General features: G+C 31.3%; 1 protein-coding gene across 1 annotated transcript in view; it reads right to left on the bottom strand.

Moving 5' to 3' along the window:
- Nucleotides 1-19,251, bottom strand: part of LOC130670539 (atos homolog protein A) — a 125,224-nt gene that overhangs the window by 63,276 nt on the left and 42,697 nt on the right. The window contains exons 2-6 of the mRNA XM_057473956.1: nucleotides 16,591-16,814; nucleotides 11,951-12,171; nucleotides 4,843-6,082; nucleotides 3,173-4,782; nucleotides 2,796-3,114 (exon numbers count right to left, since the gene is read on the bottom strand). Coding sequence (XP_057329939.1) covers nucleotides 2,796-3,114; nucleotides 3,173-4,782; nucleotides 4,843-6,082; nucleotides 11,951-12,171; nucleotides 16,591-16,812 — 3,612 coding nt within the window. The 5' untranslated portion in view covers nucleotides 16,813-16,814. The remainder of the gene's footprint in view (nucleotides 1-2,795; nucleotides 3,115-3,172; nucleotides 4,783-4,842; nucleotides 6,083-11,950; nucleotides 12,172-16,590; nucleotides 16,815-19,251) is intronic.

The raw sequence follows: 19,251 nt of genomic DNA on the forward strand, positions 1-19,251 counted from the left end.
TACGACATGAAGTCAGCTGAAAGGCAAAAATTAGACAAAATTCCGAGTTTTTTCTTGTGGATTCTTAAGTCAGCGCAAGAGAAATTTTTAAAAAATTGTTTTTTCATTAGATCATAAAATTACGCAAATTATGAGTAAATTCAATAGAAATAAGATAATTATTAATAAATAAATAGATAACATATACAAATATGCCATATTTATTAATAATTATCAATCTAAATTACGAGTGAGGTTAAACAGGCCTCTGACTCCAGAATAGAGACACGGTCGCCTCCCGCCGCCCATGTACACGCACACACATGTGTTTGAACGTGTACTTGGTGCGAGACACTGCCGTGTCTCCGGATTCATGTCGACAGTCATCGATATAAATATATGTAATTATATTTTAAGCTCTTCTTGTTTAAAAGAGTCATAATTTTCATAAGTGGGTAGGAAATGTTATTCATTTTATATTTGACATTAGAAAAAGCGTTGTACTAGTATGTACAGTGCCATGTACGCTCTACACTGCAGAGTCTTTACGCACACACTGACATCAGTGTTAACTGCCAGGTATAAAGTCAGCCAAATATTTATCCTTAAGACAAAAATATTCGGGGGATATTTCTTTAAGTAGTATGAAGGAAACAAAATCTCCTGTTAACTCCCGTAAACTGACAGATAACTTTAATCGTACGATCACTACGAGTGAAGAAATCGGCGATAAGAGTGTCGTCTGGGTCAGAAGATGGGGATGCTACGCAAAGCGAGTATGCCCAGGAGGGCGTGGTATCGGCTTCCAATCGGCGGAGGTGGACTTAGGTCCCGTTACATTAATTAATTAAATATAATTTTTTTTTCTTTTTCCCCACCGTGACCGGTCTTAAAAGATCATGGTGCCCGAAAAAACTCCCCCCGATGCGCTCATTACTCTAATTTGGCTTAAATAATTAGGGTGCAACTAGCTCGGGGATAGTAGAAAATCTAGAAGAGGACGATCAAGCGGATAATTGCTTGTTGAGAACCCGAAAGATATAAGTGGAGTAGCCCTTTACATAGGGTATGGGGAGAACTTGCGTCCCACCACTAATCTATGCAAGCAGTTGACCAGAGCTGAAGTCTGGTTCCATGGGGGATCAATTCCAAGCCCCACTTCGACCAGAGTCTCTCTATTTGATGAGATGGGAGGAGTGTTCGGGTCCAAAAGAGGTCGGACTTATGGTGGTTGTTGGTGAAGCACCCACATGCGATGCATGCCTAATGGGTAAGCTAATGTGAGCTTGTGTTCATATTTCGCGTTTATAATATATGGTGGAGTTGATTATATAAATAGGGACCACGCAGCGCGAGTATGCCCAAAAGAGCGAGGTATCGGCCTCCCGTCAAACGGAGGTGGGCCTAACGGCCCCGTTACATTAAGTAATTAATTGCCCGAAAAAACTCGTCGATAAGATATCACTAAGTGATGGATGAAGGCAAGTGTGTATAATGGCGTGTCTAAAATCTTAGTGATTGCAAGTGGAAGAAACCCTTTTCAGGGAGAAGTTGCGTCCCACTAATAACAACCTGAAGATCAATACAGCGAATTGGTACCATGGGAAGCCCATTTCAAGCACTACTTCAACCAGAGTCTCTTTATTTCCTGAGATGGGAGGAGTGATGGGCCCAAGTGAGGTAGGACTCGTGGTGGCTGGAGGTGAGGTACCCACATGCATTGCATGCCTAAAGTGTAAGCTAATGTGAGCTTATGCTCACATTTCGGTTTTATAATATTGTAACGAATATGAAACTGATCTTTAAAATATTTAAATAACTAGAAAACAAATGCCTTCTTCTCTTGTTTTATAGAAGCGCGACTAGAGTCAGTCAGTCATATATTGACAGCTTAACAGCATACATCTGTATTTCAATAAACTATATCTCTCTTGCCTTTCTTTTACTGCTGTTCATTGCCATGTTATTATTTCTATTTTAAGTGTGTTATTATTGTAGTATAAATGATATTAATTCATAAGTTACCAGGTACTACAATAATATGGAAGAGGATAGGGTATTACGCAGAGCGAGTACGCCTGAAAAGGCGAGGTATTGGCCTCCCGTGAAACGGAGGTGGACTTTGGCCCATTACATTAATTGATTGTGTAATTTTGTTTTTGAAAAAGTCACAAAAAGTCATTATTTTTATAAAGAAACTGTCGTGTTCCAGTTTCATGTATGATCTAGACCTAATATTGAACTTAAGGTTAATAAAACTTGGAATTTGTTAACTTTTCTATTGTAAAATTATTTAACTTGATGTATTTCTCAACTAACGCATAGGAGCAAAAAATCTATTTTGCTTATTTTGGAGTAAATCCAATTTCCTAAAACTTTATCCTTTGGGATTTTTTCGAAACTTCAATAGTTTTTCTGTTATTGATGAAAAAAGGTCAATAATAGTGAAAAAAAGACTTTTTGGAGCATACACACGTGAAATTTCTCGAGTCACGGTAAATTCATCTTTGACACTTTTAAAGAGCGGCTTACACTCGATGTATCATGCTTATTTTACAACACGATACGACAGAATGTAGCTGAGATATCGAAGTTTGAATAACAAAAATTTTTTTTTACATACTTTTTAAATAGGGAAACTTTGATGCTCGAGAGAGAGGAAGTACTTAAAATTAAAATTAAAAGCTGGAATTTTTCGGGAATTTTTTTTCAACATAAGCAACAAAATTCTCTTGTGTTAGCAAAAAAAAATGTTCGTTTCAAACGAAGCACCCGAATATATATATTTATAAAATGTCATTTAAAAATTAACTTACAAGATAAGGAGTTGAAACTTTATCATTGTCACCGAGTGTATAAAAAAATACTGTCACCGGAAGTTTACGATGTTTTGGACAGAAAACACCACTCGCTCCAATTTCCGCAGTAAATCCATGAACAGTTGAAACCGGTTCTAATCTTCCATTTAATGCGGATTCTTCGAAATTACCAAGTAGAGAATGACTTTGAGGTCGGCTGCGGAAAGATGACCGCTTTGGAGCTTTATCACATTCAGAAAAATTCTCAACTTCACGATCAGTTCCTTCTAATGATACCGCTCCCGGACTTGGTGATGTTTTTAATGCAAAAAGAGCACTGAAATTCCAATAATTTTCTTAGACTTTACGTATATTTATAATGTATTTGTACATACCTTCGTTTTGATGATACAGAATTGAGAGTACTATCATAATCAAAACAACTGCCTCTTCTGAGTGGAGCTGGGCTGGACGTAAGTGGTAAGCCGGTTCTACAATGAAATACCATTGAAGCAGCATTTTCCAAAGATCTTCTGAAACGTACTTGTTCCATTGTTGAAGGAACATTTTTGTCATGAATTTCATTTTCAACGCTATTACGAGATACTTCATAACAATTTTGATATAGTTGACAACCTTCACTGACTTTGTCTTCATTGATTGTAAAGCAATTATCATCATAATCTTCATTACTGTGATTAACGGAAGTCTGTGAGCTATTCTTAATCAGAATTTTGTGGCCATATAAATCTTCTACTTTCGAATCAACTTTACGAAAATCTCCATGTTCTTGTTTTTTACTTGTTATTTCATTCAAAAGTTCTTCACATGAAGATTCTGTTTTGCTAACACTCACAGGATAATTAGTAAAGTCAATTTTTCTTTTTACCCTATTTGCACTAATAAAATTAATTTTTCGTCTATCATGATCAGATGGCAAACTTACGAAATTATTCTTAGGATTTAATAGATCCTTTGCTAATGTATCTTTTCTTTCTTGTTCTTTTTTAAAAAATAGTTTGAAGCGATTAAGCCTCTTGGTCAGTATTGATGGTAAAAATTTATCGTTTTCAAATGGTATATCTAACGAATCGAGATCTTCACCTGTCAGTGTAGATTGTATATTACAATATATATCATCACTTGTATCATTTGACAAAATAGTAGATCTTGTGCCATTAGATATATCTATTAATCCCTTACGATCATGGCTAGTGCGTAAGATTGCTCCAAGTAATACATCCGCTTTATTAGATTTTTGAGAATTATCGATTATAGATGTATTTGAATACGATTGTGAAATACAGTTTTCTAATAAATTTGTAGATTGCGAAATTTCACGATGAGTAGAACTCATACAACTTGATGAAGGTACATTTTTAATTGGTGTTTTTTCTAAAATATTACACTCTATTATTTTATCAACACGTTCACGTTTTCTGAGCGTTTTGACTGATGTACGTCGTCGATTAGTCGGTGTTATTGCTCTAAGAACTGCCAGAACTTCATCAAACTCACGCTGGCTTAACTCTAAATTACAATTATTGAACTTGACCGCATTGAAATCACGTAACTGCTTTTGTTCTTGATTTTCATCTCTAAAACCATTTGTTATAGACTTGTTTACATCTTCAACTATATTGCTACTATTTGATGCACCACTAAGTACTTTACCAGGCACTTTACTTATCCAATCAAGAATTCCAATTTCATCTTTTCGCACTTTAGTAACAGTTTCTTTCGGAAATGTTAATCTGGACATTAAATGACTTAAATCTTTATTACCATTAGTACAGTTTATTGAACTCTTTTTAATTTTTTTTTTTAAATTATTGAATTTTTTTTCATTTGATGAATTGTCAGTTATAGAATTGCTATTATTACTACTAATATTATTATTATTAACGTTATTGTTATTACTATTGTTATTATTAGTATTATTATTATTATTATTATTATTATTATTATTATTATTATTATTATTATTATTATTATTATTATTATTATTATTATTATTATTATTATTATTATTATTATTATTATTATTATTATTATTATTATTATTATTATTATTATTATTATTATTATTATTATTATTATTATTATTATTATTATTATTATTATTATTATTATTATTATTATTATTATTATCATTATTATCATTATAATTATTATTATTATTATTATTATTATTATTATTATTATTATTATTATTATTATTATTATTATTATTATTATTATTATTATTACGAAGTATTGAACTAAAAACCGCAGATGGATCAAAATTTGATTCATAAAATGGAAAATTTTCCACAAAAGGATTTATAACAGTATTAGTTTTACTTGATGCAGATGATAGAAAATTGTTTTGTTCTTGTAAACTATATGATTGTTTTTCATTACAATTAAACGTGTCAGACATTCGTAAGTCTTTTGACTCAACAAAAGGCACAAAAGATTTAAATTTATTAGAGTCAGTTTCAGCAGTATTGTTGACATATGATTGCATTTCAGCGGCTAAAAGTTCTGATGATGGTTTATATCGTTTTTCATCATTATATTCTGGCGTTTTAAGAGTAAGATTAACTTGCATCCTAAAGCTACGTTCAAGTGTATCAGTACTTGCACAGGTTTGATTACTGAATCTTCCTACGTCAGGAGATTGTTCTTTATCCATAAAACTTATCCCAGCATCTTTGGATTTATTAGACAAATTTGTTTCAATAACGGACATTAGTGGAACATTATTGAGTGTAGAACATGAACCAGCATCAGGCGGACCACATGGTAAGGATCTACGACGTTTTCTTTCGCCATTTGGTTTAAAACACGGTGAAGGTGGACATCCGTCTTCATCTTCGCAACTACAATGATGCTTTCCGGATTTATCACATGATGTTTGTAGTCTATCATCAACAAGTGATGGTGGTAGAAGATTAATATCTGGGCGAGATGAGACAACATTTTTTGTTGGTGTAAGTGCTCTGGCAGTACATTCTTCTTCCTGAACACCTTTTCCCAGGTGAACGGGACAAACAAGCGTGGGTACATCTTTCATTCGTGGCAAAGCCCAAACAGTAACAGTTACAGAATTACCATCACCAATTGCCGCTAAAGGAAACGTATGTTCTATTGGCGTCTCCCGAAAATTTCTGAGATTGTCTATATTATATGGTATAATTCTTGTCGCAACGTAGGCTGGTTTAGTACCATTGCTACGTGACCACCAAGCTGCTACTTGACTAAAGTGCAAACGAGATCGGACAGCTTGATATAAAGCTAGCGGATTCATCATTTCTGAGCTCCTATAAAAAGTAAACAATACAAATTTATATATAAGATCAGAAAATATTCAAAAAAAAAAAAAATTATTTTTAGCATTTTTCATTTTCATATCGTACATCTAAAACATGTTGGGCTATAATTCGGTTACAAATTTTTCACCGGCAAACTCGCTTTAATTAATATCTACACTCAAAGTAGTACAATGAATTGATACAAAAAGTGCGTTATTATAGAAAGAACATTTGAATGAATAAGACTTATACAAAAAAATTCTTTTGTTTCAATTTTATAACTTATCAGTCTCCTCAAATTTCTGGTATTCGAACTTCTGGTATGAAGCTCAGAGAATGTCTTATATGTATAATATAATATGTTATAGTATGTTAATAAGAATTTCTAGTAGAAAATGCAAAAAAGACTTTTTGTCAAAAATATGTAGTTAGGAGGTTTCTTAATTATATTGAAACATATAGTATATTGAGGATGCTTAAAAAAAAATCATTTTTTTTTTTTTTTCTTCAAGTACCCTGGTAGAAATTTGTTGGGGCGTACCCGACTACAAAACGGCACCCAGTCGGGGCCATACCTGATGCCCTGATTATATGATCCTGAAAAGGTGCCCGGCCGGAGGAAAAACTGTAGCCTGACCAGCAGGTACCAAGCCGGGTGCCTCAACGGGTAAGTTGTTGTGTGCCCGGCTGCATTGGCCTGGCATGGCATTTTACTACGGCAAAACTTTGTAACGGGGTGAAATTCATATCTTTTAAATTTAAATTCAAATTCGACTCGCACCAAAACGAGAGCGACCTCCTCCTACAACAACGGCCAATAACCAAACAATCTACTCATCGCTGGGGTCACTGCTGTCGAGTTTTGAGGCAATTTTGTTTTGTAGACGTTGGCCAACCTGAGAGTGAGGGGTACGAGCGAATAGTTACCCGAGTCGAAATATGAAGTGTGATTCCAACGTCTCGAGCGTTTCAAGGGTAAATCCAACTTTACATTTGCAACGTCCGAGACGTTGGAGTTACGTTTGTAACGCTCGAGACGTTGGAATCACACTTCATATTTCGACTTGAGTAATTATTTATTTTAGTAATTTTAGCATTTCTCAATAAATTTATCAAGTTTTGTTTTTTTCGATATATAGGGGAGGGTGGGGTAAAGTGGGCCCCCCGAAAATTTGAGAGCAAAGTGAGCACCCTAAAATTTTTTATCAATGAGGCTCATAATAAGTTAGTATAGAGATCAGTGGGTACGAGGCTTGGCAATTTTCGAGAGACGTTCTCTTGGTTTTGGCGTTCATCAGAGACGGACGCACTTCCCGCACTGATACATATACTACTATAAAATTTTCATCTTCAACATCCAGTGTTAAATTTATTCACACACACGCCATTTGCCAAGAGCTTATAAGCCCACTGGTGAGTGGAAGCTTATTCTGATTATTATAAATTACTGTGGATTATTGGAGGATTGGGTTTTGGAAGTGGACTTGGGACCTGGTGACTGAGGATTGAGTTCGAGGAGGTTAGAGGACCAGAGAAATCTATTGGTGTCTTGTTGGAGAGATCGGCGGAGGTCACGGGACAGTTGTTGGAGTAAAAGTGTTAAAGTGAGTGGAGTTTTTTCGGGTATAATATTGTTAATAGAGTCATTATAATATTGTTAATAGAGTCATTATAATATTGTTAAAATAGAGTCATTGTAAATACTGTTAAAATAGAGTCATTGAGAAATATTGTTAAAATAGACTCACTTATAATATTATAATAGTAGAGTCCCCTATCTAAAAAATTCCATAGAATCCACTCAACTGCGACAAAAACCGCATAGAAACCAATACAGTCTATAGGATTCTATGCGGTTTTTGTCGCAGTTGAGTGAATTCTATGGGAATTTTTGGATAGGGTCAGTATAAAATCTTTTCAAAATCAATTGTCGAGTCAAATTCATCATCCATTCTAATTTATTGTTCACCTGTCATTATAAAATTTTGTAAGACGACCCGTCTTGAATAAATGCCAGACTCAATTATTTTCTATAAATTACATATTAATTATTTTTGAACATTTCCCTTTACAAGTGTAAGCTTCAGCGAATTTTCTCTCTCGTAAATTTTATTTTTCACTGCGTGGTCCAGTCGGGGTTTACCCTCACCTGGAGATACTGAGACAGTCAGACAGGCTCGCAGAACGCCTCAAGTTTTGCATATGTGTGGGACACTTATTATATTGGGACTACAATCTAAACCAATATAATAAGCACACCCATTACAACTTATTGCCCGGTCGACAGGTACCTGGACAGGGGCTTTTGCCCATAAAACAATCTTTTCCAATTCTTGAGCAAGTCTCCTCTCAAGATCGATAGGTGCTAGTGTCTTTTTCTACGTATGTGTCTTGCTGCAGATACTTGTGACCAAATTAAAATTGCAAGCCTTACACAAGAAATTTGTGCCAGATTATAACTCAATTCTGGAGGTAGACTATAGTTGAAAATTGTTGCGCATGGCTTGCTCAAGATCTGCTCAAGGTCAATTTTGAGCATTGAGCAGATCTTGAGCAAGCCATACGTAAGTACCTGCCGTAAGTTACTGGTGCAAGAAATGCGTCAGACACTGTTTCATTGCACGTGTTCGAGATATCTTTAATATTCTTGCGTACGATACCAAGAGCAAGACATAGTCAAAACTTGACATAGGTTTCTTGATATACGATCTTGCGAAAGACACATACGTAGAAAAAGGCACTAGCAGCTAGGAGTCTTGCTCAAGATACTTACTCCGGAATCTTGCTCAAACACGTGTTACTAGGGTGAACGGGCCAATTTCAATGTCCCTGGTTGCATTAGCCATTCCGAGCATTTGAGTATTGTAAAACTTGTTGCCCGGTAGACAGGTAGCTGGCCAGGTACTTGAACGGTAAAATTTTTATGTCCCCGACTGTGTTAGCCAGTCCAGGTATTTTACTATTATTACCTAAGTAAATATAAGATTTATCTGAATTACGGCCGAACTTTTTCACTTAATTAATCAGTGTTTGCAAAAAATAGTCAATAAAAAAATTGTTGAGTTATAACATTTGCTAGAATTTCAAAAGCTAAAAAAATTTTTTCTTTTTTTTTTAAATTTGTTGGAGTTGGCCAAGAAATTTTGCAGAACAATTAATTATTTTTTTCAAGTTTAAATATTAATCCCAAGTAGAAAATTGTCTTAGTCGGACAAGTTTGAAACTTCAAAAAAAGGCTTCATTTTAGCTTAACATCTAAGTCTTGTTTTGTAAGCTTTATTTTAGGTTGTTATTAGAATGAATTCTATGACAAGTCTTTCGAGTGTAACTAACCTTCAAATATACCTTTCTGTTAGCTTTTTTTCCACGCGTATGATAAGATTCGTTCTAAGCTTGGATTCTAAACTTAAAACTACCTTATCTGCTAACATTACTCCAACCCTCGCGGTTTTGAAAATACCGGAATTATACGGTATAAATACTGCATAAATATGGTATTATTCAAGTTATTTTGGCCAGTTTTTTTGCTGCATTACTACCAAAAATTTACGAAAAAAATTCAGAATATTTACGGTAATAAAACAGAAAAAATACGGTATTTTAACAGCATTAAAACCGTAATTATACAGCATATTTTCGGCATTTTTGCAGCATTAAACCGTTCTACCCGGAACAAAAATTATATATAATTATATAAAATTTTATTTAATTATATATAATTATATATAACATTATAAAGTTATATGTACAATAACTGTCATGAAAAAAAAAAAAGAAAAAACCCGCCAACTCGTGGGCTCGATCCCGAGTCCTAATGATTGAAAGCCTGATCTGTTAACCATTATGCCAAATCGCTTATTCGAAAGTTGATACTAATTGTGTTTATATCTATACAAACAAACTTGAGAAAATTGAAAACCTCAATTTCCCCGGATTCTTATTTTCACTTACATTCTTTTGTTTCAATAAGAAATGTGTGAACTAAGAGAATAAAATATAAAATTTTACACTTTGCACATTTTCGATGATTTTAACCGCAGAAGCAAATATAAAATAAAACCAAATTTTTTACGATTTTTCATTATATCAGGATAAATCTGACAAAATCGCAGGATATCTACGGTATAATTACCAAAAAAATACGATTTTATTATTATAAAATTATCGCATTATTGCGGTATTTATATAGCATTTTTTTGGTAAAAGTGCGGCATTTTTATAGTTTTTTGACGGCATTTTTTTGGTAAAAGTTCGGCATTTTTATAGTAATTTTACTATAATAATCTGGTAACTCTACAGTATAAGTACAGCAGAAAAACTGGCCAATATAACCATATTATTACCAAATTATTACGGTAAATTTACGGCATGTGTATAAATGCCGAAAATTTACGGCATTTTTACGGTATTCGCAAAACCGCGCGGGAAGCGTACATTGAAAACTGAAGTTTGAGGTTAATTAGGAGTTTGTGTTATTGTTTATAAGTGATAAATGAGTTCAATTATATTTGCAACATGGATAAAGAAAATTATTTACTAAGTAAGTAAGTTTTAATTTTTTAAATTATTGAATCACAAGTTTTTAATGCTCATAATAAAAAAAATTGAATTTTTTAGAACGTCGTTACATTACAAGCATAAAACTGATTACGTTATAAATTACTGTTAAAACGATGAATGCCCTGATTTAAAAAAATGATTTCACACGTTAAATGTCCATAAGAGACAGGATTAGAAATGATTTGAAGGATTAAAAAGTATTTAAAATGATTAAAAAACAAATCATTTCAAATACTTTTTAATCATTTTTTTTAATCAGGATGGCAACCATAAAAGAACATTTACTGTTTAATATTTCTAAAATATATATAACACTATACATTTAATGCCCAATATCTGATGTTTGTGTTCAGAAAAAAAATAATAAAATATTTTTCTCTGTAAACATGTGTTCAAACTTAAATTACCAAATCTATTCTAGCTAAGAATAAGATATGTTTTTAACCTTATAGTAAGCTGAATTGTCACTGTTTATGCAAGCTAAAACTGCAAGCTTATGTTAGCGATCCAAAGCGTTACCAACTAACCTTGTGTTAACCGTAGTTGGTTAGCTAATTTTAGGCTAAAACTGATAAAATTAGCTAAATACAAGCTAATTCCATTGATTACTTTCTACCTGGGATAATAAATTATATAGATGTGCATGGTTATGAGTTACAATTATTTAAAAAGTCTTCAAAATTTATATTTAAATACAATAATTTGATTTTTATCCGAATGGAAATTGAATAACTTCATGCAGTAATTATTATTATGATTGTATATTCTAAGGTATCTCACATCTTATACGTTAGTTGAATACTTCAATAAAACTTAAAAATGTCCTATTCATGTTCATAGTTTGTCAGCCCAGTGGATAAGACACTCGCATAGCAGCCATGAAGGACCAGGTTCGAGACTCAGCAGTTAAAAAAAAAATCGCGCATAAGTCTACAAATATACATGCTTTTTTATTTTAATAAAATTAAAATTTTTACTTAAATTTAGATGGGCATATGTCTAATTGAGTGCCTGCAAAAAATATTGAGACCCGTCGTTTATATTACGTGATTACTACTTGGTCGGGTAAATAAAATTTTACCTGGACAGGCACCCGACCGGAATAGAGGTCCTACGAAAGTTTAGTCCAATATCCAGGTACCTGGCCGGAACCCGATTTCATTTTCTACCAGGGTAGTCTTGCAAAAAAAGTTTCTATTTATCGAGAAGAAAAATCCTCTTCGGAGAATAAAGGTGTTTTAACTTAATTTTAAAAGGTGGATAGAATGGTTGATAAAATAAGAACTTCTTATTATCAATAAATTGAAATATACATACTTGGTGGGGAGAACTCCAATACGCCAATACTCGAGAAGAATTTCGCACGAATGCGGCCATTGTGAGATTAATGAGGACAGTATTGGAGAGGCTGGATTTTTACAAGTTGATGTTGCTAATCCACATGGACAATTGCTACACATAAAAACTTCAATGCACAAATTTGCACCAATTTCAACTCTATCTGCTATCTCTTTGATTAGAACAAGATACCTATTGCACTGAAAATAAAAATAAAACAAAAAAAATATTATACATTTTGTACTTTTTTAACCATGAAGTATAACTATGAGTATATACTATCAGCATAGTGTATTCATACCGTACCTGCCCAGCAAACGGGATCGCATTGAATTACATTCAGTTTTCTATCCGATTCAATGCGATGGAATGGCCGTCTTGTCAATCCGAATCAATGCGATTCAATGCGACACGTTGATATAGGCTAAGCAGGAAATGTTTTTTACCGATTAACCCAAAATTCTAGATTACCGATAGCCGAAATTTAAAAATTTCAATACGATTATCATATGCCCTGATAGCCAAGTTGGAGAAAAACTGACGTGAAACTACAGCCGCAACTGGACACCACGTTGCCCGCAAAAGTTGATACTTCCAAAGTTGATCGACACTTTCTGAGAAAATTGGTGGCAAAAGTTGGAAATCCATAAATTGACGGTAAGTTGCCTCCCATTTTCTCCAGAAACCTGCATTCCAGTTGCGGTTCTATACTGGCGTCAACTTTCTCAGAAAGTGGCGGTAACTTGAAGTCAAAAGTTGCAAATTCTAAAGTTGTCGACAGCTTGTCGTCAAGTAGGTCGCAAACTAATGAATACCAACTTTTGTACGAGTAACCCTGGTTATCAGGGTGACTCAAAAATAATTGAGAGAAAAAAAATTATTTTAATACAGAGTGTAAATAGAAAACATCTAGTAAAATTATAGCTTTTGCAATCATTTTAATGATATCAAATTTTTTTAGTAAAATAATTCACTAAGCACGAAAAATTAAATGACTGTGAAAGTAATTAAGTTTAAAAGCATGCATTTATTTATTTAAAAAATACAAACTATTGAACTTTGTTAAAATATAAATATTAAAAATGTCAGATAGACAAATAGTCTAGTCGAGAAGTGTTGCATACTTTGCTTTGCGGCGACGCCTAGGCACCGAAACAGCCGCGCGGAGCCCAACTTTCAACGTTAAATTAAAATTATAAATAATGGAGCTACAACTCGGAGAGTCGAGACTTATTTTACTAACATTTTCTCCTCTTTTAGACTTTTTTTTTTAATTTCAGATATCTTTAATATTTTTGAAGTTATAGCTACAAAACGGAGACTCCCTTTTTGTCTCTTCATTTTTTGTTTGTAACAAATGAAATTTTTAATGGCGGATAAAATAAAAAATGCCCATTTCCCAGAATTAAATTCTGAATCCAATGCACCAACCGCCATATTTTTAAGAGTGTATTTACAACTTTTCGCACAGAACTCACTTCTCGACTACACTAGATGACAGGTCCAGAAAACTTGTCAAGGTCTTACTTTGACGTTTGACTGTCAACAAATTTTAACATTTTTAAAATTGTCTTCTCTAAAATTTTCTTGGTTAAATTTAATTAAAAAATTACTATGCGATAAATGAATATTTATTTTAAATAAAATTATTGTAAAAAATTTATTTTTTAATTGTAATCTAATATTTTTTTAAAAATTGACACCGCAAAATAACCTCTTTGGATTGAAGATATAATTTCATTTTATTATAAAATATAAATGATAACAGTTATTATTTTTCATTTTATGAGAATATTTTCCTTTGAATAAATGACTGCGAAAATTAAATAGTAATACGATATTTCATTTCAATTATTACTACTTTAACGACTTATGGTACACAGAAATCTTAGTTGGTTATTCAGTTTAACCTTTAAACTGCATGATCTACGGGGTCTTGAAAATCCTATACGATTCAATACTTTCTACCGCGATACAATGGGTTTCAAAAATAGTATTGAATCGCGTTGAATCACATTGAATCGCATTAGAAGCCAATGCGATTCCGATTGCTGGGTGGTTACAAGCGTACTTTTTACTACTCTACATATAATACTCTACCAACATCCAACTCTCTTAAATAGATTTTTATGCGAATATATCAATATTAAATATATTTATGTTGCAAAATAATTCTATGTAAACTTATTTTATTTAATATAAATATATGCGAAAATAATTCGTGTCCAAAATATCTCTACATTATATATCTCTATGAAAATTAAGTCTCTATAAAATTTACTATATTATGATAGAATTAGGTGTTAACATATTTATATTATGGAATTTCTCCATAACTATTCAACTCTTCTCAATATTTCTCTATTCTGAATATCTCTATGACACAACAATTCTATGAAAAAATTTTTCTATTCAAAAATTTTTCTATGTTGACCTAAGTCAGTTTTAACATTTTTCTACCTGAAAAAAAAACTAAGTTTTATGAATGGTTTTGTATCTTACCACCAGCAACCGCGTGGCGCTACCATCAAATTCGAACAACAATACAATAATAATGATAATGATATTAAAAACAACAATGACAAGAAATTGGTGTCATTAAATTTAAGCGGTGACTGTCAGTATTTTATTATAATTTAATAGAATTGAAATAAAAATATTTATCTAATGCATGTATGAGTATAGTACTGGAAATAGCAGGCGTTAAAAAAATGTATTAATTTTGAAAAAACATAAAATATTTATAGAAACAACTTTCAAAAATTTTACATTAAAAGAATTGGATGGTAGCGCCACACGATTGCTGGTGGTAAGATACAAAATCATTCATAAAACTTAGTTTTTTTTCAGGTAGAAAAATGTTAAAACTGACTTAGGTCAACATAGAAAAATTTTTAAATAGAAAAATTTTTTCATTTAATTGTTGTGTCATAGAGATATTCAGAATAGAGAAATATTGAGGAGAGTTGAATAGTTATGAAGAAATTCCATAATATAAATATGTTAACACCTAATTCTATCATAATATAGTAAATTTTGAAGAGACTTGATTTTCATAGAGATATATAATATAGAGATATTTTGGACATGCCCGGGTCAAAAATAAAACTTGGTTTGGACTTGGTCGTCTTAAATCGTGACTTAACTGGTCTTCCTTAGTCACGATTTAAGACGACCAAGTCTAAACCAATTTTTATTTTTGAACAGGGTGAATTATTTTCGCATATATTTATATTAAATAGAATAAGTTCATATAGAGATAATTTTACATAGAATTATTTTGCAACATAAGTATTAGGGTACCTCAAAAAAAAACTTTAATTTTTTTTTTTTGCTCTTACCCCCTAATACGTTAGTGGCTGCCGAGAAAAAAATCCTCCCAAAAGATGGGCTCTCTAGCTCAACTCTAAGAGGTCGCTATTTTAATTTTAATTTCCCATCTGATTAACATGTAAAAATTTATTTTTTTATTCAAAGTGTAATTACTCGTAAGCTGCTCAATATTATTCAAATTTATACATAGATCTTCATAGTTGATTTTTCAAGCTCTCCAAAACTCTATGACAAGTCATAATTATCCCCAATTGAAGCTAGCAAAAAAAAATCGAAAATTAACAATTTCATTTTGAAATACAAAATCGATACTTTTTAGATAGCTTCAATAGACATTTGAATAATGGTAATTATGACTTGTCATAGGGTTTTGGAAAGCTTGAGGACTCAGCTTTAAAGTTCTATGTATAAATTTGAAAAATATTGAGCAGCGTACGAGTAATTACACTTTGAATGAAAAAATAAATTTTTACATGTTAATCAGATGGGAAATTAAAATTAAAATAGCGACCTCTTAGAGTTGAGCTAGACAGCCCATCTTTTGGGAGGATTTTTTTCTCGGCAACCACTAACATTTTAGGGGGTAAGAGCAAAAAAAAAATTAAAGTTTTTTTTTGAAGCACCCTAATAAATATATTTAATATTGATATATTCGCATAGAAATCTATTTAAGAGAGTTGTATGTTGGTAGAGTATTATGTGTAGAGAAGTAAAAAGTACGCTTGTAACCAGGTACGGTATAAATACACTATGTTGATTGTAATTATTAATTACAAAACTTAAAGAGGATAATTTAATACTTTAAACAACATAATTATAAAACACTTTCTAAAGTTAAACCTGTGACAATTAGACTTATTTTCTTAGAGACTACAAATTTTACTGAAATATCAGTGGGTATCAGCAAAATAGATTGAGACAAGATTACTGATTCAGAAATGAACTTTACTGATTTCTCAGTGAATTTTAATAATGGCTATAGTCATTAATTGAATTAATTGTATTCTACTGTGATTCAGTAAAATTCGACTGATTCAATTTCAGAGAGCTCTTGATTTGAAATAAAGATATGTTAATAATAGGCAAATGTTTGTAATTTACGAGGAACTATCGATAAAATCTATTTTAGATTAGTGTACTCATTTATTCTATGGCGAAGACAAGGAACTGAAAGCATGGAGGTGAATATTTTTACTTGATGAACATACGACTATTTTGAATGGGTAGTGGAAAGTGAAATGAGATTATACAAGACATATTAAGTAGAGCTGGAATTCGACTCTTACCAAATAATTATCTTTCTCACACACATGATGATTAAGGGCTGACTGTAAAGGTACACAACAGTGCGGACCCTCTTGATAACCTCGCGGAGAACTTTGAATTCTTCCCTCACAGACTAAAATTCCGAGTGCTCGGACCACACTCAACACGTTCCCACGATTACCACCAGGGCTAATATTCAGCTTGCCACAGGACTGATCCGTAATAGCTCCGAGGCAATGCATCCCTGAAATATTAAACAAAATTATATTCACTAAAAAATATTCGTATTTAAGTAAAGTATTCATTTGCTCTGAACAAAAAAATTAAAAATTTAATTATTTAATGATAACTATATCTTGAAAATGACTATAAAAACGTTGTACAACATGGTTGACTACCCGGGTCAAAAAAAAATCTTAAATTTTACTTGATTTAACTTAATTTCCTTTGAAGTCGTCGATATGCCGACAACTGTATTCCACATTTTAACTTTTTAAACTTTTTTTGACTTAATATTGACTTAATCTTGACTTTTTTTAACTTTTTTGCCTTAGATTAGACTTTTTTTGACTTAAACTGTTTAGTTTCCTTTAATTTAACTTTTTTTGGCTTAAATTATTTCATTGCCTTAAATTTGACTTATTTTGTCTTAAAAAAACAACTGGTTATCGATTCGAAATCTAGTTCTATATTTAACTTAATTTTAACTTAAAAATTAAGTCAAATCGAATGTGGTTTTTATACTTATTTATTAATTAAACTAATCTAAAATTAAATCTTAATTTTAATTATAGCAAATTTTTTCAAAATTATTTCTGATTAAATTAAAATTACTATTAAAAAAATTTTTATTGCAATGATTTTTTTTTATTCTGTTCCTGAAGAATTTGTATAAGCTCTGGTTTACGCAATATCATTCATTATCATATTGATTAACCAATTCTGCAATAAACGTTTTATTACCTGTATTAATATAAAAACATACCGATAGTAAATTTTCAACAGGAATCGCAAATACATTTTCAGTTACAATGAATGAATATAAGCGTGATAGTTGGAGAAGTCTGACAGGCTCACTTACAATTACTAATTTTTTGACAATCCCATATTTTATCAATAATTTTTATAAAAGAATGAAGAAGACCAAAACGTTTTTCATTCAAGTATTTAAATGCTACATAAGAAGAATTATTTTTTAATGTTTATTATTATTATTATAATTAACATTATTATTATAACTGTCGCTAATAATTATTACTATCATTAATTATATGTTACTAATTATAAGTATTTTTTAAATTTGCGTTGTAACTGTCTAAGTTTGTTTTATTCTGACTTTAATGTAACTTTTTTTGTCTTAAATCTGAATAAAATATATTTCAATTGAATCAATTTTGACTTAAATGAAACTTTTTTTAACTTAAATCTAAGTAAAATGTATTTAAATCGACGCAATTCTGACTTGAATGTGACTTTTTTTGTCTTAAATCTAAAGGAAATAGAGTCAAACTGAACCAGTTTTGACCTAAACGTGACTTATTTTGTCTTAAATCGATCCTAACTAAGCCACGAAAAGTCAAATGTTATAGAAATTTTACACTGACTAAAAAAATTAACTTAGTTGACATTTGAAGGATTTTGACTTAAATTTTAAGTCATAATTAAGATTTTTTTTCGACCCGGGTATATATACTCAAGACTAAGCTATAAGAAAAATTATCTTATTGAATATTATAAAATTAAAAGAATTCGATATTTATAAAACAAAAATTTTTGCCTTCATTTGTAAATCATCAAGTTTTCTTAATTTAAGAATATTTTATTTTAAATTATGATAAATAATAAATATTTACTATTGAAATATTAATCTAAATGATGTTCTCTTTATTTTTTGCAATAGTTTAAATTCAATTTATACAGTTTTGAAAAAAAAATTATTCATTTTTTTTATTTATTTATTTTTTTTCATAATTCTGAAGAATTTTACCGTCTTAAGCTTTTTTAAAATTAACTAAATTAGATAAACACAGATAAAGTTTCGCTCGGAAATTCCTAAAGTAGCTAAATTTATAATAAATAAAATACATATGTGCCCAAATATTTGCTAAACTTACAAATAATTATAGAAGCATTTATGAAATAATTGATACTATTTTTTTTTTAATTTCATTTCTATCGATTAATGACATTAAAAATTCTAATTTTGATTTTTAAATTGGATTAATGATAGATGTACCGTATCAGATCACCATCAGAGTTAAATCATGGAGAAAACACTAATAATTTGCTGTGAAAATATCATACAGTCACAGTGCTAATACTACTAGGTCTCCATGGGATCACAGTGAAATCATGGTAAAACCACTATGAACTGACTGTGAAACTATTGTTAAGCCGCAGAGTTAACACCATCAGATTACTATGGAATCACAGTGAATTCTTAGTGAAACCACGATAAACTTACTGCAAATCCATGATAAAGCCTCAGTGTTACCATTGTCGGGTTACCATAAATCGATAGTTCATCGACTGTAAGATTATCATGAAACTATGGTAAATTTATTGTAAGCCTACGAAAGAATCACAAGTGAAATCATAGTGAAACTACCATAAAATTACTGTAAAATTACTATAGAACCACGGTAACGAAATGGCACAAAATGACTGTGAATTCACTATGA

This window comes from Microplitis mediator, chromosome 6 (genome assembly GCF_029852145.1).
Source record: "Microplitis mediator isolate UGA2020A chromosome 6, iyMicMedi2.1, whole genome shotgun sequence".
NCBI classification, from domain to species: Eukaryota; Metazoa; Arthropoda; class Insecta; order Hymenoptera; family Braconidae; genus Microplitis; species Microplitis mediator.